Source organism: Ornithorhynchus anatinus, chromosome 3 (genome assembly GCF_004115215.2).
Source record: "Ornithorhynchus anatinus isolate Pmale09 chromosome 3, mOrnAna1.pri.v4, whole genome shotgun sequence".
Classification (NCBI taxonomy): Eukaryota; Metazoa; Chordata; class Mammalia; order Monotremata; family Ornithorhynchidae; genus Ornithorhynchus; species Ornithorhynchus anatinus.
This window is the reverse complement of record NC_041730.1, coordinates 121,212,576-121,236,439: the sequence shown is the minus strand read 5'-3', so window position 1 is coordinate 121,236,439 and position 23,864 is coordinate 121,212,576. Positions and strand designations below refer to the sequence as shown.

The window sequence follows — 23,864 nt, the reverse complement described above, 5'->3', positions numbered from 1 at the left end:
CGGGGATGAAGCCTGTGAGCCCCAGGCGGGGACAACCTTATTACCCCACCGCTTAGCACAGTGCTTGGCACATAGTAAGCATTTAACAAATATCATCATTATTATACAACCAATTATAAGGTCTTCGTTATCCACACTAGGGATGGAAAGGAGCAAGCAGCTCTGATAAAAAGGAGTAGATAAATCCACAGCTATTTCTACAGGTGACCTACATTAGCCAAGCATCTTACACACTAGATCCTTCCGTGTCCAGCTTCTCTTCCTACTGAGTCCCAACGTCAGCTCCTGCTTATAGTGAAAATAACCTAATGCAACCCACCATCACCATCCTGTTCAGAAAATTTACTCATACCGATATCCTGGGAATAAGCTACGAAACACCGGCATTTTCTCTAAGGCCAGAGAAGCATTAGCAGAAGAGAAATAGCATGGCCCAGAGGTTAGAGCACAGGCTTGGGAGTCAGATAGACTTGGGTTCTAACCCCAGCTCCGCCTCTTTTCTGCTGTGTGACCTTGGGCAAGTCACTTCACTTCTCTGGGCTTCAGTTACCTCACCTGTAAAATGGAGGTTAATTCTGTGAGCCCTATGTGGAACAGGGGCTGGGTCATGCTCGATTATCTTGTAGCTACCCCAGCGTTTACTATACTGCTTGACCCATAGTACGCTCTAAACAAATACCACAATTATCATTCTATTTATTTTTACCTACGTCAATGGGCAGGGATTATCTCTGTTGCCAAATTGTACATTCCAAGCACTTAGTACAGTGCTCTGCACATAGTAAGTGCTCAATAAATACTATTGAATGAATCATGCATTCATTCATTCAATAGTATTTATTGAGCACTTACTATGTGCAGAGCATTGAATGCATGAACAGGATGCGTCCATTGATATTTCTGGACTCCCCACCCAGGGATGTGATAATCCAAGTGAGCAAAAGTCCCCTAAACCAATGAGCGGCAAGGGAATTCATATTAGCGTTTAATGGGCAGGGGGGTGTTAATGACCTCAGAACCCCAAGACTAGGGAAGGGGCTAATAAAATCATAATTCTATTACAGGACATGAATAGAAATTGGATTGGGGCTATTATTGTACTTCATCTTGTTGAACAAAATCTTTTATAATTGTGACATTTGTTAAGCACTGTGTGTATTAAGCGGTGGGGTAGATACAAGATAATCGTGTCCCATGGGGCTCATGATGTAAGCAGCATGGAGAACAGGTATCGAATAGCCATTGTGCAGATGAGGGAACTGAGAAACAGACAAGTTAAGTGACTTACCCAAGGTAACACAGTAAACAAGTGGTGGAATCAGGATTAAAACCCAGGTCCTCTGACTCCCCGGCTCATGCTCTTTCCACTAGGTCATGCTTCTTCCCTTTTAGCACCTGTATTTTGAATTTTGGGGTGTATTTTGTAAACAAAGAGAAGTAATGGAAGTGAGAGGTTCTCTAAACAATTTTCTCCAGATTCTCAAAGCAATGGAAAAACTGTAAAAACTGGAATTATACCTGTTAATAATTTCAAACTTCTTAAATGTGAAAAGTTTAAAAAACTTGACTCCTTAGCTACAATCGTATTTACTGAGCGCTTATTCTGTGCAGAGCACTGTATTAAGTGCTTGGGATATTACAACAGAATTAGCACACACTTTCCCTGCCCACAACCAGCTAAAACAACGTAATGTGAAAGAGAACATTTCAAAGAACTAGATAAATCCACTCTGATGTGATGAAGGACTTTTACCCAGCTCTACTGGAAATGCAGAGAGGAGAAAAAACAACTAGGAAAAGACACTACACCAGTTTACGTTTGTTAATGGTAAGAGACCACCAATACCTACTTTAAATAATAATAATTACTATTATAGTATTTGTTAAGTGCTTACTATGTGCAGAGCACTGTTCTAAGTGCTGGGGTAGATACAGGGTAATCATATTGTCCCACGTGGGACTCACATTTTTTAATCCCCATTTTTACAGATGAGGTGAGGCACAGAGAAGTTAAGTAACTTGCCCAAGGGTACACAGCAGACAAGTGGCGGAGACGGGATTAGAACCCACGACCTCTGACTTCCAAGCCCGTGCTCTTTCCACTAAGCCACACTGCTTCTCCGTAAATGAAGGATACATCTAAAATACTTTCAATGGAAAAATGATTCTTTAAAATAATACTGAGGTCTGCTTTTCACTTGTCTGTTGTGTGACCTTGGGCAAGTCACTACACTACTCTGGGCCTCAGTTACCTCATCTGTAAAATGGGGATTACGAGCGTGGGCCCCATGTGGTACATGGACTGTGTCCAACCTGATTAGTTTGACTCTACCCCAGTGCTTCGAACAGTGCCTGATGCATGCTAAGCGCTTAAATGCAATCAAGTCCCCTCAGGAGGCAAAATTTTCACCAGTCTACTCATCTCCTTCAGTCTACTTGCCCCATACGCTGTCAGGTAATGCTCTCCTAGCTACCTTTTATCCTCCACCAAGCCACCTGACTCTAGGTTTAATTGAAAACTATTTGAACACAAGATACTATTACCTATTAAAGATACCCCATTTCCCACCTTCCCAGAGGAAATATGCAACCCAATACCCAAAAAGGACACCATTCACATCCCTCCTTTTTTTTTCAGTTCATCTCATTTTTTTCTGGCTCCCAAATATTCCCCAACATCCAATCCCTGTTCCTCGCCATTAGTACTTTCAAGACCTTATCTCCTCAAGTGCCCCAAGCCTGCCAATTTCCACAGTTCCCCCAAAACCACAGAATTGCCTAGGCCTGGTCATTAAGTTGTATAATATCAACACATCAGTAAAATCTCTCTCAATTTTTCTGTCACAGAGGTAAGACATGACAACAGAGACATCATCATCATCAAAAGTATTTATTAAATGCCCATAAGTACTTGGCACTGTGCTGAGAACTGTACAGCTGTAAACATCCAGGGTCTCTGACTGCAGAGTTTACAATCTAAAATAATCAAAGTGGACACACAAACAACAGGAAAAACACACAGTCCTCGCTACTCTCTTGCATTCCCTTTCTCAAATCTTCCCGTCCTGCCTGCCCCAACTTCAAGAAATGTAAACAAAGACTTTTGTGGACGCAGGGGAGGAAAGGGAACCAGGCCACTGGGTCACCCTGCTGACCCAATAGGCTGCAGCTCTTTAGATTTGTTCAAGGGAGGGGGTTTTGGAATCGGTCATTTAATTTCTCCTCGGGAGAAGCCTTTGAGGTTTGGGTTGGCTAGCAGGCACCCACAGAGAAACATGGAAAATCTACTTCAGCAATGAAGCGTGGCAAAACATTTTAAAGTTTTAGGCCTTCAAAATGGCTGTCTGATAAGGACCACTCTTCCTCTGGCCACTCCAGCCTTCTACCAAAGTCAAGTCAGATGCAATTTCTGACCCTAGGAAGAGATTTAGAGTTGTTGGGGTTTTTTCTGTTTTGCAGGGCTTTATTTTATTCTATGACTTCGTGACTCGGGGAAGCGGGAGCAGAGGAGCATGGAGGAGGAGGAATGGAACGAGAACTGCTGGGAGCCGTTACCAGAGGAACTAGGAGGATGAAGAGTTTGGTAGGAAGTGCTGGAAAAAGCAGCAGAAGCACTGGCGAGACGCTCTCCGCTCACTCCCACCACTAAGGAAGGACCTCCAAGCCACGGCCTGGAAGGAATCAGGGAACTGGTGGGATGTGAAAGATGGGAACCGCGGAAGCGATGAGGGTTGGAATTAAGTTGGTTCAACACCATACAACTAGTGAAGGTGCTATTGTTCTGTCACCCAGCCTGGGACTGCATTAGAAACAAAAGGGATTGTATTAGAGTTTTTCTCCAATTGCTTTTCCCTGGCTTCCGGGCACACTTCCCACAGGGAGACAAAACAGCTTATCTGGACCCTGCAGAAGGAGCCTATCTGCCTTAATCTAAACACGCTTTTTCATCACTTCAAGGAAATGAATGTTAACCTACCTGATTTCTTTCATTTAAAAGTACTGCGGAGACTGTGCAGGAGCAACTGGGCTGAGTAATGAAAACCAAATTTGTAAAAATTAAGGATGAAAGGATTTAACAAATGTTAAGACTGATCTGATAAATCAGTCCCAAATGCTTGGTATCAATTTGGTATTTAATTAAACCATCAGGTAAGTATTACAAGACATTTGTAAACATTCAGAGCCCACTGAAGATATTAAGAACTCATACCAGACTAACCCAAACCACTTTTACCCATAAAATTACATTAGAACACAGTGGGTGTATATTTTGGCATTTCTGACAAGTCACATCATGCGATTTTCCTTAGGAAATCATTTTTAAAGCTTTGGATGAGAATATGTATATTAATAATAATAATAATGTTGGTATTTGTTAAGCGCTTACTATGTGCCGAGCACTGTTCTAAGCGCTGGGGTAGACATAGGGGAATCAGGTTGTCCCACGTGGGGCTCACAGTCTTAATCCCCATTTTACAGATGAGGGAACTGAGGCACAGAGAAGTTGTGACTTGCCCACAGTCACACAGCCGACAAGTGGCAGAGCTGGGATTCGAACTCATGAGCCCTGATTCTAGGGCCCGTGCTCTTTCCATTTTTAAAGCTTTGGATGAGAATATGTATATTAACTTAGAACTGAGTTATTTAGTTATTTGGGGGAAAGGAAAAGAAAATGAGATTTTAATGGAAAACATGAAGCACCCTATCCTATAGATATGAAAATGTGATGCCTAAATTGGTGATGACTTGACAATGGGATACCAACAAATATTTCAGTGATATGGAGAGTTCCTGGAGAGGTGGTGAAGAGCAACATTAACAACTCTAACAAAAACTGAATCTGGCATTCTTCATTTGATTTTTGCTTACTGAGTTTGAACTTAGGAATTTATAGAAAAGTAAATACTTTCAGTAAGGAACTTTAGAAATCTTCAAAGAACTAAACATGATTAGCCTGAAGGGGTGGGAGACAGAGCAAGAAAATGGCCTGGAAGGAAATCATTAATGCTTTCTGAAGAATTTTTCAGAGTTATAAAATGAATACATAGTATGAAATTTGGCAAAATCAATTTCTCAGGAAAACATAGTTCTATAGATGCAAACTGAAGTATTTACTGAGCTGATCTAAACTTCATTCATTTCCTTAAAAATTAAAGGAAACGCTATTCTTAAATGGGTTCTATAAAGGCCTACAGAGGTATCCCTGATTGTCAGACAGAAGAGTATTTTCTAGAAAAGGAAACCCGCCTTATCACTGGGATGAAAAAGATGATCAGTTTAAGAGTCTTTAGATTCCAAAAATTGGATGAATGCCAATTTAATATTTAAATTAAAGAAGCTCCCACATGGTTATTATTAAAATGTTATTTCTTCAAACATCTGCAGAATATACCTACAAATAGATTTAAGGCAAAAATTGGAGGCTTCCTGCATTTTTATGCAATAAAGATAATTTTCCATCTAGCTTTGCAAAATTTACAAAGGTCCGAGATGGTGCTGGTTCTAATAACTACTCCTAGGTATGCTATAAAATAAATAACACAATGGAAAATGTACTAGAGGATCTCCTCTATCTGAAGAAAATATTCTGTCTTTAATGTTACTTTTTATATTAAGGCACACTAGTAAAAATGTTTCAACCTCTACCTGGTATGAAATCTCAAATTCAATTTCATAAGGGGGGATGACATATTCTTGTGCCAGCAGAAATAGCTAACAAACTTCAGAGATAGATTTTTCCCATGAAAAACTGCTTCATGAAAGTGAAATTACATTTCTCAGCTACTTCAACACTTGTTGACATAAATAAAAATTTACACTTTCCAAAAAATAAATTATCTCAAGAAAATAGTCGTCTCATTTTTAATATGTCCGGGAGTATATATAGCAGTGAAAATACAATTTGCGGTAAAATTATGTCCAAATTTTTAAAGAAAAAATAAGACTTAATATACAATGACATGGTGAAAGGTTCTGCCCACATCAGACGGTAATTTTTTAGGCTTACGCTTCATTTTAAGACCTTTTTAAATATTCATCAACACAAATAACTCTGAAAAAATATATTTCTCACACCCTCTGAAATAAAATCTCCATATCTACAGTTTCCATCTTACTTTCTGAAAGTTACACTACGCTTTAAACAGAATATTCTTCCATAGAGGTTTTTTCCAAAAAAACTAAATCTCAAAAAGGGAACTACCCAAACTCCCACAAAATTTAACTACAGTACACCAGAACTATGTCGTGTAAACATAATGTTAAGATAAATTTAATATTGATGACAAAAGTCATTACAGGAATTAGGACTACTAATTTTTTTAATCAACACCATACACATTATGAATATATACTGGATATTCCCAATTAATTCCATTCTTAGGCTCAATGTAATAAACACAATTGTAACAGTTTTATTTATATGAAAAATTCTTCACTAAGAAAGTAGACAAACTGCACAGAAATAGTACAAGTGTCATGTGCATAGCGAGATAGCTTAAAGCATTCATATATGGCTTTCAAAATGAAACTCTTGGGGGGGGAAGGCCCATCCTGGGCCTACGGATACAGCTGACCGAGTAAACTGTTTCACATCTTTTAGGCACTTGCTAACAATAGTGTTCAATCCCTGAAAAATAAATTTACAAAACAAAACAAACCCTAGCAACTGAAATTAAAACCAAAATTGTGAAAACAGCTTTATGTAGTTCTGAAAGTTTTTGTAACCAGGTTTAAGTAGTGCAGTACAGAACTAAAATGAAGGAGAGAATAAACTTTTCAGGCCCCACAAACTTGGGGCAAGAAGTAGAGCAAATGACTGAACGGTACAAAGATATGTACATTAAATTCCTGATTATTTACAGAAATCCTGAACACATACCCTAATCAGTAAGAAAAAACAGAAAGTCCACTACTAGTAACAATGTAAAAACGAATCATAAAGCATGTTGTTTTATAGTACTCTAACTGCAGTTAGTTTCAAAACCTAAGCATGAATGGTTTTTGTTATGTCTTTCCAATTTGCTGCCAACAGAAAAGTTTGTTCTCCCATCAAAATATGGCCATTTGCTTTTAATTTTTAACTTCAGTTACTAAGTTGTAATACAAAACACCTGCATATCATAATTTAAAATTCTTTCAAAAGCAACTGAGTTTTGCTTTTTCATGAATCCACGTAAATTATCCTAACAAATCCCAATCCCGAGTAGCTTCCATTAGGTGTCTCTGTCCATGACCAACCCAACTATCCTGATTGTCAAATATTCTACCACAAAACCAACAGCTAAACTTAGCCTTCAAAGTATTATCAGAGGTAGTTTTCACAATCTGATATTTATTTTTGCTCGTCTTCTTCAGTGTTAACTTTAGCACAAATCTTTCTTTCACAGAACAATACGCTTTACGCCTTCTGTACCTCTTAGCAGAAATCTCATCAAGAGATGCGTTAGGAACATTGCAATTCGCTGGTTCCAAGAGAGTATTAATAGTTCTTTTGGACAGTGAAACCTTGAGTACATTTCCTTTATACTTTGTGATCGTTTTCATGACATTGATTACTTCCGGAGAATCCGCATCGGGATGGTTCAATACAACAACTGGTTGATTTCTTCGAGGACATTTCACAAGTTGCTTAGAACTAAAAGGAAAAAGTTTCAAAATCCTAACAGCATCCTTTGATAACTTTGGTCTGCAAAACCCAAGGGACTCCAGGGCATCCTCGGTTTGAGTCTTCCGCTTACAATTCCTGCGCACTGTTACTTTCCTTTTAGGTGGTTCCTGGAAATCACCTTTGGTTTTTCTTCGACCATTTCGGGTTTTACACGCAAGCCCCGTTTCAGGATCCTTAGGTTTCAAGTGAGTTCTTATTTTTGAACTTTTGTTTCTGGTATTCCATGTGGGCTTCTCATTATTTAAGCCACTCTCCCAGGTACAGTTAGTTTTACACCTTAATAATTGTGCCTCTCTGTGGTATGTAGGATACCCTGACTTTTTACTACCATCTGTCGCAGTGCAAGGTCCCTCTGACGGACTCGCTGGCACCAATCTATCTGAGAAGAGTAAGGCATCACTAGAAGACGCAGGCTGTTTCTGCTCTGCTGAGGAAATTTTATGAGACTGTAGGCTGTCTTCTTGCAAAGTGGGCCTGGAATTGTTTCCTGACTGATGATCAGCCAGGACCTCAGCTGGAGGAGTCTTAACTATTTTCAGTAATATCTTTTGTTGCATTCCTTCAGATGTCTTTGGTTGAGGACTTGGACTACTGGCATTATCTTGGACTATATCAGGTTTATGAACTTTGGGCTTGTGTGGTGTCACACATTTTAGAAGAACAGTTGGTTGACCTTCGGGCACGAGTGCATAAAGCGACGGTTTCTGCTGGAATTCACGTTGCTGCTCTACTGAATCCGAAGTACCCAACACTGTGCTTCTATGTTCAGGCAACACATTAAGAGAGGCAATCCCTCTCACTGCCGTTTCCGCAGACCCAGAAAGAACATAAGGTCCCTTAAATGGCATGCTGTTGGCTGAACTAACTGTAACATCAGGACTACTACCGAAGGCAGAGGAACAGAGCCCCGCCGTAAGATGGTCACTTTTCCTCTCTGCCTTTAAAGGTGTTTTGTTAGGCTCTTTGGTTGTAGCGTCACCAGATACTCGAGCACTGTCATCTGGGACAGTCGCAGCTGCCCCAAGCATCTTATTGCTGAGTGTTAGAATCATTCCGGGTCCCTTGTTTAGAAGAAGAGACGCAGGCAGGCCTGAGGTTGAATAAACGTCCGGTGGATTCGTTGATGATCGAGATCTTCCTGAAACAACATGTAATCCGGGTTTGTTAGCAAGGTGCAGTGGTACGAGAAATCCTTTTGAAGTGGACTGAACAAAAACAGCTTTATTGGGTTCTGAATTTACTGGTCTATTTACCGTAGTAGCCCATATTTTGTCATTTACATGCTGTTGGGCTATTACTGTATCCGCCTGAGTCTTAAGTAATGTGTTAACGCCAGAACTTCTTGATATTTTCTCTGAATTTCCAAAATCGTTCGATGTTGATGGTACTTGCCTTTCTTTCCCATAGTATATAACTGAATTTGTTGGCTTATCTTTTACATTCAGATCTCTTGGAGGTACAGTTACACCCATTTTACTAGAAGGAAAGGGTAAACAGCATGTAGTTGAGTCTTTTACACGTGTGACTATGTTGCTCTCCTCCTCCTGTTTCCAAAATGGCTGTTCAAGTTTCAAAGCTTTATCTAAGATATTGTGAGATTCTTCATGAGTGCTTGACTTTACCTTCAAAACCTCTTGGAGCACCTGTTTTACTTCAGGTGACAAAAAATGAGATGCCTGCTTGCTCTGCAGAGAGAAAACGGATGTGATTTTAGGCATTGAGGATGAATTAACAAAAGAGGTACGGTCCCATTTGGACTTCTCAGGTATGCTCTCAAAATCTTGATTTTCATTAGTGTGCAAATACTGTTGGCCATTACTTTGTCCTCTTCCTACAAAACACGGCCTATCTGCATCACGGAAAGGCTCCTTTTTCAAACATCCACACGTATCCTTAGTGTCCGGTGAGCGGTAAGCCCTACTACTCTGGGATGGAGATTCTAACAGACTGCCTGGATTTTTGCTCCCCTTTGCCAGTGCAGGAAATGAGGGACTAGGTTCATTCCCGAAGTTACTCCTATGAGAAAACATTTGGCTCATTAGGGGTTCTCCTTTTGGATTTTCATGCGCCCCTACTGGACTACAACATGGACTACCCAAAATGTGCACTTTGGAGTAATTATGGAAAGGTAACGATTCTGGAGGATGACTGGAGTCGTCAACTGATGACATATAGTTGAGATAGTTCACGTTGTAGTTAGCACTCATTCTACTATTTTGTGCTTTTAGTTCACCGGGATAATTTGTTTTCAGAGACTCCACATTGACTGGGCTTGTGACAGTGGTACACAACACCTGAGGATGACTTTGAGTGGTACAACTTCCACACGGGCCAACACTACCTCTGGGTCCAACTTTCATGGCTAAATTCAAAGGTGCCGTTGCCAACTCTGGTTTTGTGGACAAGTGCAGTGGACTTTTTCCAGGAGTCTTGCTCTCATATGCACCAGTCAGAGATTTACTCTTACAGTGAGCTAAAGCAGTCTTTTGCTTTCCTGGTTCCACTTTCCCCGAAAATGGAAGAGCAGAAAATGAAAGAGGAGTAGAAGACATAGTGCAAACTGTGTTATTCAGTTGATGTGCGTGCAGGGAAGCACCTGGGACCGATAAACCAGTGGTGTCACCAGGACGGAGCTGAGAATTAGTAGTGCTAACTTTGACTTCATCTGATTGTCGACCTGATGAATGCAAATTATGTTTACTGGTGGGCAACAACTTTATCACTATATGTTGCTTTCCGTCCACCAGCTTGAATCCCATAAACTTGGCGCTGTAGTTTGCGGGGACAGTTATTTTATTGTTTTTCACCATCAGCACAGTTGGTCCATGTACAGTATTCTTCAGTGATCCCAAACCGGAACTTGATTCCTCTTCAGTTTTATTGTTTTGTGTGGTTGACAGGGTTCTCATTTCTGAATCTGCGTAGTTCTGAGTTTGCTTCTCGTTACACGTGGTCTTTTCTTCACTTACATGCAGCTCCTTGAGAAGTTGGTTTTGTTCTTCGGCATTACGCTGAATTTTATTTATACTTTTAAGCACTTGTGTATCTTTTTCAGTACTTCCGTCACTCGCATTATTCATTTTCTTTCTTTTCCAAAGTGTCTTCCTTGAGGTTCCCATTTTATATCTCCTTAATATAAGCTTAAGCCCCGAAGGGGTCTTCATGATTCTTTTTTCACAGTTGTCCTTTTCCAGTTTCTCTTTTGCATATAAATTATCTCTATGCGAACCTATAACATGTTTTATAAGGTGATCCTTCCGCATCGCACTGTAGCTGCAATACTGACAACGGAAGGAAAATGTGCCAGAGTGAACAAGAAGATGCCGCTGGAACTCTCCTTTGGTAAAACTTACTTGAGGACACTGACCACATTTATACTGGATTTCATTATGCCTATGAATGTGCTGAACAAATGTGCCCACATCCTTTGTAGAAAACCTACATTTTTCACATTGAAAATTACCTTTCACACAATGTTTAGATGTGAAATGTTTCGTCAGGTCCAGTAAAGTGTAGGTAGTCTCATCATTACAAATCTCACATTTTACTAAAGTGCTTCGGTGGATGCGTCTGTGTTGTTTGAATGCCTGAAAATCATTAGCTGAAAAACTACACATTTCACAAGGGTATGAGGGCAACTCTCCCTGGTGCCACAGTTCAAAATGTTTCTGCAAATCATTTGGGCTGTATCGAACATTGTTTCTACATTTTGAACAGTTGAAATTGAGGATTTTGGCTGCCGTTTTCATCCCCTCTTCTTCAAACTGCCCTTCAGATTTATGCAGCAAGCTCCGTCCCTCTAAACACCGTAAAGAACTTGCACTCACCTTCTCTTTACTAAGGGATTTTCTTGCAGTTTGTGGTTTACTCTGAAATAATTTTCTGAATCTGTCACCTTCATGTTGCAATGCCACTGCTTTGGGTATATTTACCTTAGGCAAGTGAATTTTCACATTTTTCAGTTCATAAGAAAAGCTATCTTCTAAAAATGTTGGCTGGGATGCAGACATTAACGTATCATGAACTATTCCAATTTTCATAGCATTATCAAATCGTTTCTTTGCACCAATATCTTTTAAAAGAGTAGTTCTCTCTTCATCATTAAAAAAATGCTTCTTTTCAAATGGCATGATTCAATAAGTGTCCCTTATTTCTTTCATCAGCAAACTTCTGAAATCACTTGAAATGTAGGTACAAAACAAGGAATCCTGGGCAGAAACATCTTCGGATTTCCAGGACTTCCTCCAATTTAACTTACCTAGAAGTAAACACAATCAAAATCTACATCAAATCAAAATATCAACTTTATAATTTCAAATTTTCCCTTAACACTCAAAAATAAAATTCACACCATATGCAGAGAAACACAGGAAAACTGAATGTAGGATTTTAACAGCATTCTTCCCCAGGCATTCACTACTTGTAAATATTTTTGTCTGCCTCTTCCATTAGATCGTAAGGTCCCTGGAGGGCAAAGAATGTGGGTCTTCTTACTGTTGTACTCTCCCACATGTTTAGTCAGTGCCCATCTCTCAGTAGGCAGGTACCTAATAAACACCACAGATAGATCGATCAATCAACCAGTGGGAGTTTTTGAGTGCTAACTGTGTGCAGAGCACTGTACCGATTTTATACAAGGTATACATTCACTAGTTTCTAACCAACCAGTGGCATAGTCTAGACTGTGTTCTACAGTTGCAAGATGTCACTAAAGCATCTACATGTAGGTGAATGTAGCCTTGAGGACAAATCTGTCCTGCTAAGCTGGGCCAAACATTTTATGGAATTTATCAAGCGCTTACTATATGACAGGCACCATACTAAGTGCCAGGATGGATACAGGCAAATCGGGTTGGACCCCACATGGGGCTCGCAGTCTCAATCCCCATTTTAAAGATGAGGCAACTGAGGCACAGAGAAGTGAAGTGACTTGTCCAAGGTCAAACAGGAGACAAGTGGCAAAGCTGGGACTGTGGCAGTGTCTACCAGGCTCCCTTCAGCCCCAGATTCATTAAGAAACCCTACCACACTATGGCTGCAAGACCCATGCTATGGCAGGGGGGTTGGAGAGTAAGTGTATCATGGCCTGTCTGATGTCAGAAAGAAATTGCTACAAATCAGAGTGGCACGAAGGCCAAAATAACCACCAGCCCCAACCTATGCCATAGCTGAAGATCTACAAGTACCGAGCTCTCAAGCATTTTGTTGAAGCAAAGTGGCTATTTGCGCAAAAAGGCCTCCAGGAAACGCTTCTCCTTTCCTCTTGTCATCTTAACCTCTCAATGTTCTACCTACCTCTGCCAACTACTTAAGAGTGGGGAGTGATGGTACTCAGATTTGGCCATCTAAACAGTGCAGAAAATTATTTCTGTTGCGTTGTAAAAACCACTTGAGAAATGGGTTAGATCTTTCACTGGTTGAATAGTGATATTTAACTGAACTAATGATTTTTCCAAATGAAGGAAAAAATAAGAGTGAACTAACCCCAGGCATTTACCCTCTTAGTTTAAGGAAAGAAAGTCAATAGAAGTCAAAAGCGAATTTTGTATTATTATACACTTCTTGACTCCATCTGGAGGAGGGCTGCAAATGAGGAAGATCGGCTGCTTGGAAAACTCGAGCAATAGAAGTTCCTTGGTTGTTGTCATTTATCCAAGAAACACACCTGAATGGGGAAGGATGAGAATGGAAGTGTAGAGGGGAAAGGAGAAAAAGGATTCTGCACAATATGAATGTGGCTTGGATATAGAAGGTGAAAGGTCCTCCCTCCTTTCTAAACAAAAAAACTTGCTTTCTCTTGGAGTTAAATTAATTAATTCATTCAAGAGTATTTATTGAACGCTCATTATGTGCAGAGCACTGTACTAAGCACTTGGAATGTACAATTCAGCAACAGATATCAGTTAAATCCTCTCAGGTGCTCCATGGCAATTCTCAGTTGGCAGGGGTCACCCATCAGGTGGTATGGTTAATTATCGGTTTTCCTCCTCTTCCTTTTTAGTATAACTCTTTAAAGACACTTTTTAAACATGACATTTTGTTCCATTCAAATACTACTGAATCAGTTCTAAAATTATACATCAGTATTTGTCCTTTTCAAAGAAGACACCACTGACGGTGAAATTCACTTATGAGCTGCTTGTGAGGCTGAAAATGCCAATGCAGGACTCAGAGTCCCAGCCATATTATTACATTTAATGCTTGCAATGCCTGGAACTTTTTTCACTTTCGCTTCACCTCTCATTTCAATCGGTCATTGGTTATTTACTGAATGTTTACGATGTGCAGAGCCCTGTACTAAGCACTTGGGAGAGTACAATTCAACAGAATTAGTGGATATGTTCCCTGCCCTTAATGAACTTATAGTCTAGAGAAGGAGGCAGACATTAATATAAATAATCTGTACTACATAAATTTAAAGATATGTACATAAGTGTTGTGGGGTTGGGACGAATACCAAATATCCAAAGGTCATAGATCCAAGGGCAAAGACAATGCAGAAGGGAGAGCGAGCCGGGGGGGGGGGGGGGGGGAAGGGCTTCATCAGGGAAGGCCTCTTGGAGGAGACGTGACCTTAACAATGCTTTGACGGCGGAGAGAGTGGTGGCCTGGAGAATACGGTGGGGGAGGAGCTTCAGGCCATGGGGAGGATGTGGGAAAGAGACCCAGATCATAAGATTATAAAATACCGAGCCAAATTACCTGCTGCAGTAGTCATCCGGTGATCTGAAAGAGGTCAGAAAAAAGCCACGGCTGCTTCCCAAAGTACTCAGGGAAAAATTTTAGGCAATGAAAGAATTAGGCTTACTACATTCTATATCATTGATGTTATAATCAATGGCCTTATCACACCAAAGCATTTCTTTGATTTGATATATATAGATATAACTGAAGCAAAATAAAGATTTAGAAATCAAATTGAAAACTTCAATTAATTCCCCCATTTCCTCAGTAAAAATATAAAGCTAAGAGTGGACAAACATTTTTATCTCTCTATTTATCTAGATACGGCTATTGTAAAGAATTCATCATAAGTGAACTTAAGTATTTCAAAACTTAACGTATCCATTCTATTTCAAACATATTAATCATTACGCATATTCAAAAAAGAATATGGTGCATAACTCAAAATGTGCACAAAGTACTTTTAAGGCAGTTTAATCATATTACCTTTTTCGGCTAATACCCCTATTTCTACTTTCCTACATTTTGAAAGGTCTTTAAAATGAGCTCTGACTTCTTATCTTGAGCAGCCAGGGCAGGGTGAGGCCTGAGCTTCTTTACAGATCTCAGGCTTCTGGCAACAGAAATCACATTGAAACTTCAATGGCCTGGAAGGATCAGAGTTCAGACGGAGGGGTGGGGGAAGAGAGTGAAGAAGAGAAGAAAAGCGAAGAAGAGAAGCCTAGAAATCCCTGCCCCTGCTTCTGCCTAGCCTAGCTAGAGGGGTGGGGGAAGAGAGCGACAGGAGCCAGCTCAGCTAAGCCAAACTTAGAAATGTGTGACTTTGGGCAAGTCACTTAACTTCTTGGTGCCTCAGTTACCTCATCTGTAAAATGGGGATTAAGACTGTGAGCCCCATGTGGGACAACCTGATTCCCCAGTGTCTACCCCAGTGCTTAGAATAGTGCTCGGCACATAGTAAGCGCTTAACAAATACCAACATTATTAAATATGAAAACTGGTGAAAAATTAGTACTTGGAATTTTTCAGCTCACAGTATTTCAGCAGGTGATTTTTTTAAATTGTCAATTATCTTTAATCTCCTGCTACTCCCCGTAAGACTACAATGATGCGTAAAATAATGCCAGCAAGCAGTAGTCACCGAATGGGACACGAAGCCAAACTGGATTCATTTTCCTCTGCACCTTTAACATGATTTATTCAGCATATGACTATTGATTCCAAAATCACCCTTCACTTCCTTTTGGCCATTTCCACAGTGTTTGGTACTCAGCAGAGAGACAATACCCTCACACTGACTGCTTAACCTAATCGTGTTCAGCAACCATCCTGTGTTTTTCATCTGTCATCTTTTGCGGTAACTTCAGGGAAAAAGGAAAAAACTTTAGACGCTTCTACGGACACCAGGGAAATAAAACACACAGGATGCTGATCGAGGTATAACAAAAAGGGATTGGGAGTAAGGTATTGTGGTGACAAAAATGGCCTTCAGAACTTTCTAAGGTAAAACCTACAGCAAGACTAAACTTCATTTCTAGTACAGAATTACAGAATTGTTATGGATAAGTGGAATAGCTATCGATAAGTCAAGAAAAGATTGTAATGAGCTACCGATTTTAAAACACAGAGCACTGTACCCATGGCCCTGAATCTCTAAGTAAGCATCTCCATATTTTGGATATTGGAAGACAAACATGGTCTAGTGACTGAAACTACACTACGAGCTGAAAACTTGTTTTTGAACAGCTCTGGCATTAATTCTCTGTGTAATCTGACAAATCCCTCAGCTTCAGAACTGGGAAAAGCACTACTTACTCTCTATCTCCTAGTGATATAATGATTAATTAGTTAATGGCGATTCCTTTTATTAATATATCGCCTTCAAATACTCATAGATGTCAAGAGCATGGGCTTGGGAGTCAGAGGTTGTGGCTCTAAACCTGGGTCCGCCACTTCCCAGCTGTGTGACTTTGGGTAAGTCACTTAACTTCTCTGTGCCTCAGTTATCTCCTCTGTAAAATGGGGATTGAGGCTGTGACTCCCACCTGGTTACCTTGTACCCGCCCTCCCCAGGGCTTAGAACAGTACTTGGCACATAGTAAGTGCTTAACAAATACCATTATTATTATTATTAAGGAGAAGAGTGTGTTGCCTCAGATCTACCTAGAAACACCTGACACAGTGTAAGCACTTAAATCTATAATTTAGGGACACAATTCATCAATGGTATTTATTGAGCATCAATTGTGTACTAAATGCTTCATCCTCACCGTGTACAACATCAAGTTACTATATTGTGTCCTAGCCCAGATAATCATATAATTGTACTTGTTAAGCACTGTAATAAATGCTGGGGTAGACACAAGATCATCAAGTCAGACAAATTCCTCCATCCCATATGGGGCTCACAGACTAAGTTGGAGAGAAAGTAGGTACCGAATCCCCTTTTGACAGATGAGGAAACTGAGGCCCAGTGAAGGGAAATTACTTGTCCAAGGTCACACAGCAGGCAAGTGGCAGAGCCGGGATCAGAATAAAGGCCCTCGCTCTTGTTCTGGTTGGTTTTTGCCTTAATGGTATTTGTTAAGTGCTTACTGTGTGCCAGGCACTGAAGTAAGCACTGGGGTAGATACAAGGTAATCAGGGTGGACACAGTCCCCGTCCCACACAGAGCTCACAGTCCTAATCACCATTTTATAGATGAGGGAACTGAGGCAGAGAAGTTAAGTGACTTGCCCAAGGCCAAAGAAGACAAATGGCATAAGTGGGTTTAAAACTCAGGTGCTTCTGACTCCCAGGCCCGTGCTCTACCCATTAGGCCACGCTACTTCCTAGATGCACTAGAGGTGAACCGGAGTGCTGCTTTGGGGCTGCTAGGCTCCTGAAAGTTTAGCTAGCAGAGCCATGTGCTGTGTTTGGCCATGATCCCCTCCAACTCTCCAACAAGTCTGAGAGAACTACACGAGGACAAGTTGAGTGGGTGCTGTCACAGACTGTGTTCTCCAGAAAGGGAAAACTGTTTTCCCTTTCCAACAATCAAAGGTGCTTTGTAGACTCTCAGGAACTCCAGGCAAGAGAATAAGGCCTCTATATCCTCATTTTAGAGTGCCTAGTACAGTACCAGGGGTCCCGCATTATCAGTGATGATGATGAAACAGAGCAGGTATTTTTCTCAAACTCTTCTTATGCCTTCAATATTCAAATGGTTCTTTTCCATGAAGTCTTCCCAGATTAATTTCCCCTGGCTCCGATTTATCTCAAGTCACCGTTCAATATTTGGGAATATTGCAGATTTGATCATTACGTTTTCATGCTTCTACCACTTGAGTTTTTGTAAACTTTTTACTGGTTTACATATATGAGCGTGTGTATATATATGTACATATATCCCCTTCTGCATTTATATGTGTCTGTCCTATCTCAGAATTTATCTTGTTTTCCTTTCATAATTCTCCTCGGCAAGAGATAACAATGTTCCGTATATAGTGAGAAACAGCGTGGCTCAGTGGAAAGAGCCCGGGCTTGGGAGTCAGAGGTCATGGCTTCAAATCCTGGCTCGGCCACTTGTCAGCTGGGTGACTTTGGGCAATTCACTTCACTTCTCTGTGCCTCAGTTACCCCATCTGTAAAATGGGGATGAAGTCTGAGAGCCCAACGTGGGACAACCTGATCACCTTGTATCCTCCCCAGAGCTTACAACAGTGTTTTGCACACAGTAAGTGCTTAACAAATGCCATCATTATTATTATTAGCGGACCTCAATAAATCCTGCTAACTGAAGAAATGCCTAATCAGGGCAGGAATTAAGGCAGGGAAGACCAAGCTAGGGCATGTGGGAAAAGAGCAAAGGAAAAAAAAATGGGGGGGGGAGGTGAAGGGGGAGGTAGAATGGAGAGGGATTGCTAAAGAATGCAGCGAACCAGAGGGGCACTTACTCGGTTGCAAGGATAACAGATCCACCTTTCTCCCTGGCACAGTGTCGAAATCCCGGCCCTCGCTTCTGCTTAGTCTAGCCTAAATGGAACCTCGGACCACGACACCTGGGTTTGGTCCAGGCTAAAAGTGAGCTCAAGCTTCCCTTTCAAAGGGAAATATAGAAGACCATAAAAGCATCCTCACAGCAGCACCTGGTACCCCCAGCCCACAACGAGAAGGACGGAGATGGCATGGAAACTCAACCTGAACTCAATGAAGTTGAGCTTTAGGATACCCCAATGTGGCTATGGGCTCGTGACCCCTAAATCAATCACAGCCTGTTCAAGGCTCCATTTGTCCAGCCTGGAATTCTCCTAGAAGGCACTATCCGGTAAGGACAGAGGTATTTTACAATAATTGAAAAATGATAAACATTTAGCTCTTTTTAGAACTCCTCAACTCTTCACCTAAAAATATGCCAACAACTTTTCTTCTTAAAAATTCAAACTTAAGCAAAATATAGGTAGCTTTATTTAGAGAATAAAATTATTAACTTACTATTTTAAAGAGAAACTATGTTCCAGGACTTCAATCACTGAAGGAACAAGAGGCAGAAAATAAAATGCTTGAACAAAACGACAATCAGGAACACTGATTAAAAGAGATGAAATCTAAAAATGAAAAGCACAGGTTTAAAATTATGAATGCATTACTATTTTCATGTTTAAAGGCAAGGAAAAGTAATGAGCAATCTTTATATTTCACTCTAAAGACAAGGTCTACTTAGTTGATTTGTTTGATCACGAGATAATCTGAACATTTACAAATCCACTGGCAACTTAACCAGAGAGTCTATCTTAATTTTTTAGGCTGAACTGTCGAGATTCGAATAACTCCCCAAAGACGCTTTGAAGTACACACGACAGGAAACAGCATCATAAACGTCCAGAGCAAATTACTTTGCATTTTGGTCTAATTAATCAATTATAACTTGACCGGTTTTCCATCTTAGAAGAACAGTAGTAGCCAGTAAAACTCTGCCAGAGGAAAGAGCCAAAATAAACTTAACAGGTGGTCTGAGTTTGGGGGATTTTCAGTTCACGGTTCGGCAGGAGTTCCAGAGGTTGCCATTACTTGGACACTCTATCCACTTAAGCTCCACTGTCTGCTACCACAGGAAGAAAAACCACGAGAAGGAACAGCATACTTCCACGACTCTCCTCTAGCAGAGGTTTCCAGGCTTTTACTGTAATACACGTATACATTGCAAGACACTTTAAATAATTTACTCATGCATCTGAACAGTCTTTCGCCAAAAACTAATTCAATATTTGTTAGATGCATATTACTACATATTTGCTGTACATGAAATTACACAAAATGACAGAGTTCCTAATTTTAGGAATATTACACACTACACCACATTTTAAACACATCAAATAATAATTACTTACATGCTTCAACTTGTACATTTATACTATTATATCTTTGGTGGATTTGGAAGGGAGCTTTCTTGTCTTTACAGAATAGGGTAGGAATCCCTAACTGAAGTCAATTAATTCATGGTAAATTTGTGAGAATTAAAAAAAAAACTTGGACTCATTTCCCACATATTGGGGATGGTTACTTCCCACTCCATCTGATCTCACTTGTTGTTTGGGGTTTAAAAAAAACACATACCCTCACACCCCACAAGAGACCATTTACACTTCACGATCAACTGGTTTCAATTTTCATATGGGAACAAGAGAAGACACATTCAATAAACATCAGGCCTATTTCACATTAACATGACAAAACATCCTAGGGCTTTATATATTTTCAACAAAAGAAAAGGTTCGGGACTCAAAGTTGGGCGTTTTAACGTGACCAAAAGGGGCGGGAAAATTCAAAGGATCAATCTGATTTTCTTAAAAAGGGCCATTAAAATGTGTGCCAGACAAACCCAAGACACGATTGCTGGACCACAAATCAAAACGGTCTGGTAGAGTTTCCTCGATGCCCTAACTCAGCAGGTTGAAAGAGTCAAATCGCCTTCCTTAAATTTGATCAAAACAGGTTTCAACATTGACATTAAGACTGCGAGGCCTACGTGGGCCGGGGACCATGTCCATCTTGATGATCTTCTCTTAGTGCCCAGAACGGCGCTTGACACAAAGCAAGCACTCGATATCCTTATTAGTAGTATCATTATATTCCAGCTAAAGAGCCTTTATCATCACTGTTACTCAATAGTACTTGAATAACAGTGATAATTCAAAGCCCTACTGAGAGCTCACCTCCTCCAAGAGGCCTTCCCAGACTGAGCTTCCCCTTTTCCCTCTGCTCCCTCTCTACCCCTCCTTCACCTCCCCCCTCCCTTCTCCTCAGCACTGTGCTCATTTGTATATTTTATTACTCTATTTATTTTGTTAATGAGGTGTCCATCCCCTTGATTCTATTTATTGCGATTAAGTTGTCTTATTTCTGTCCTTCTGTCTCCCCCGATTAGACTGTGCACCCGTCAGTGGGCAGGGATGGTCTCCATCTGTTGCTGAACTGTCCATTCCAAGCGCTTAGTACAGTGCTCTGCACATAGTAAGCGCTCAATACATACTATTGAATGGCAGCGTGGCTCAGTGGAAAAGAGCCTGGGCTTTGGAGTCAGAGGTCATCAGTTCAACTCCCGGCTCTGCCACTTGTCAGCTGTGGGACTGTGGGCAAGTCACTTCACTTCTCTGGGCCTCAGTGACCTCATCTGTAAAATGGGGATTAACTGTGAGCCTCACGTGAGACAACCTGATGACCCTGTTATCTCCTCCAGCACTTAGAACAGTGCTCTGCACACAGTAAGCGCTTAACAAATACCAACTTTTTTTTTATTATTATATTCCGGCTGAAGAGCCTTTATTATCACTGTTACTATATTCCATCCGAAGAGCCTCCTCATTTGGGTCACCTCCGCTCTTGAACTGGAACTTCCAAGTAGTCCCGAACCTCAACGGATCAACTTTATTCTACCTGCCCTTAAATGATAACATCCCTAGGGAAAATACTCTTTATTTTTCGGTTTAATAGGTGACTCTCCATGACCTGGCATCATCTCGGGGCCTTGCCAATGGCCTTCAACACGCCACCTGCCCAAAGGCGCTACCTGAGCATGAGGGAGAGGTGTCAAGAGGCCTTTTAGGCGAGGAGCCGTCGAGGCTCCCCGCCTGAAATAAATAGCCCTGGCACCTGGGTGTGATGGACGGGCGGTGGGAGGGGATGAGAAGGCGGGATGAAGGCAGAGATCGGGCGGGTTTGGGGGGGAGAAGGGGACCCTGAGGGGCGTCGCCATTGGGCAGCAATAATGGCTCCCAACCGGTCACGGGGCAGGCCCACAACGGTCGAGCCGACGTCTCCCCTCACGAGGTGGGGACGAGGGGAGGGTGGGGATGGGGGTGGTCGTCGGGGCGGGCCCCGGCTCCGTCCCCTCACACGGAGCCCTGACTCCCCGCCACGGAGGGGACCCGACCGAGGCGACGTTCAACTTGGCGGCGACCCCGCCGGCCTTCCCCCCCCCCCCACCCCCCGCCCGCCATCCGTCTTCACGGGCCGCGCGGAGGGACACGGCGGTGAAGCGGCCCCGGGGAGGGCCGCCGCCTGAGGGGGTCGTTTGCCCGGCGAGGCCGAGGAAAACCAGCTGGAAATGGCCCCCGATGGCGGGGAGGCGGCCCGGCGCCCCCAAAGGACGGGGTCGGCCCGCCCACAAGCGGTCGGGCTCGGTGGGGGAAACTTTCCCACAAGTTCCTCGGGAGCCGAGGAGGGACTATTTAACGGGCTCTTCCTCCAACGAGGCGCTCTTTCCCCGGTCGGGCGTGGAGGGGGGGGGGTCGGTGGGCGGCCTCCTCCTGGAAACCTCCCGCCGAGCGCCCCCCCCGACCAGCCCGGGCACCTCCGCCCCGTTGGGGCCGTTCGGCTCGAGGTAAATACCTGGCGTGGTCTCCATGGCCGGCGAGTCACCGTTGGCGGCCATAACACTTCCATCCGGGGATTTGCCGCCGAGCCGGTCCTCGGGCGACGGCGCTGGAGCCGCGGCGGAGGGATACGCGTTGCACCTGAGGGGGGCGGCGGAGGCGGACGGAGGCCGGAGAGGCCCCCCGCCTCAGGCGGCGGTCGAGGCCGTCGACACCCAGGCCGCGGGCGAAGATGGCGCCCCAAGGGGGAAGCCTTCCCCGTCCTCCCCCCTCCCAAAACGCCCTCCCTCTGTGCCCCTCCTCAATCGGGGAACCTTCCCTCCTGGACCGACGACGGCCTCCCCCCCAGCTCTTTCCCCCCCCCCCACCAGGGAGCCACCACCCTACCCTCACTTATGTTAATAAAATGTACCTCGCCTTGATTCTATTTAGTTGCCACTGTTTTTACGAGATGTTCTCCCCCTCGACTCTATTTATTGCCATCGTTCTTGTCTGTCCGTCTCCCCCGATTAGACTGGAAGCCCGTCAAACGTTAGGGACTGTCTCTCTCTGTTGCCGACTTGTTCATTCCAAGCGCTTAGTCCAGTGCTCTGCACCTAGTAAGCGCTCAATAAATACTATTGAATGAGTGAATATCTTCCTCTCCTCAGGGACGGGGAAGAAGAAGAAGAAGAATGTTGGTATTTGTTAAGCGCTTACTAGGTGCAGGGCACTGTTCTAAGCGCTGGGGGAGATACAGGGTCATCAGGTTGGCCCACACGAGGCTCAGAGTCTTCATCCCCATTTTATTCATTCATTCAATAGTATTTATTGAGTGCTTACTATGTGCAGAAAACTGTACTAAGCGCTGGGGGAGATACAGGGTCACCAGGTTGGCCCACACGAGGCTCACAGTCTTCATCCCCATTTTATTTATTCATTTAATAGTATTTATTGAGCGCTTACTATGTGCAGAGCACTGTACTAAGCGCTGGGGGAGATACAGGGTCATCAGGTTGGCCCACACGAGGCTCACAGTCTTCATCCCCATTTTATTCATTCTTTCAATAGTATTTATTGAGCGCTTACTATGTGCAGAGCACTGTACTAAGCACTTGGAATGGACAAATCGGCAACAGATAGAGACAGTCCCTGCCCTTTGATGGGCTTTCAGTCTAATCGGGGGAGACAGACAAGAACAATGGCAATAAATTTTTCAGATGAGGTAACTGAGGCCCAGAGAAGTGAAGTGACTTGCCCACAGTCACACGCCTGCCAAGGGGCAGAGCGGGAATTCGAACCCATGACCTCTGACTCCCAAACCCGTGTTCTTTTCACTGAGCCACGCTAAAGAAGAGGCATGGAGGGGAAAGGAGGCCATCCAGGCTCTGACAACTACATGAGCCCATCCTTGGGCAGGGAATTGTACATTCCAAACGCTTAGTACAGTGCTGTGCACATAGTGCTCAATAAACAGGTGCTTAGTACAGTGCTGTGCACATAGTGCTCAATAAACAAGTGCTTAGTACAGTGCTGTGCACATAGCACTCAATAAATAGGTGCTTAGTACAGCGCTGTGCACATAGCGCTCAATAAACAGGTGCTTAGTACAGCACTGCACATAGCGTTCAATAAATAGGTGCTTAGTACAGCGCTGTGCACATAGCACTCAATAAATA

At 42.6% G+C, this 23,864-nt stretch overlaps 1 protein-coding gene across 5 annotated transcripts; it reads right to left on the bottom strand.

Annotated features, from left to right (window-relative positions):
* Positions 1-5,848: 5,848 nt before the first annotated feature.
* On the bottom strand, positions 5,849-22,424 carry ZNF518A (zinc finger protein 518A). Of its 5 annotated transcripts, none has more exons than XM_029059714.2 (4): positions 22,223-22,424; positions 18,827-18,939; positions 14,372-14,395; positions 5,849-11,927 (listed from the first exon to the last, which is right to left on the bottom strand). In XM_029059714.2, exon 4 carries the CDS (start codon positions 11,797-11,799, stop codon positions 7,180-7,182), a length of 4,620 nt encoding a protein of 1,539 aa, XP_028915547.1. In that variant the 5' UTR covers positions 11,800-11,927; positions 14,372-14,395; positions 18,827-18,939; positions 22,223-22,424; the 3' UTR covers positions 5,849-7,179. The 5 variants fall into 5 exon arrangements, with proteins under 5 accessions (XP_028915547.1, XP_028915551.1, XP_028915546.1 ...); XM_029059718.2 differs by having other exon boundaries at positions 18,827-18,863; XM_029059713.2 differs by lacking the exon at positions 14,372-14,395.
* Positions 22,425-23,864: the final 1,440 nt, after the last annotated feature.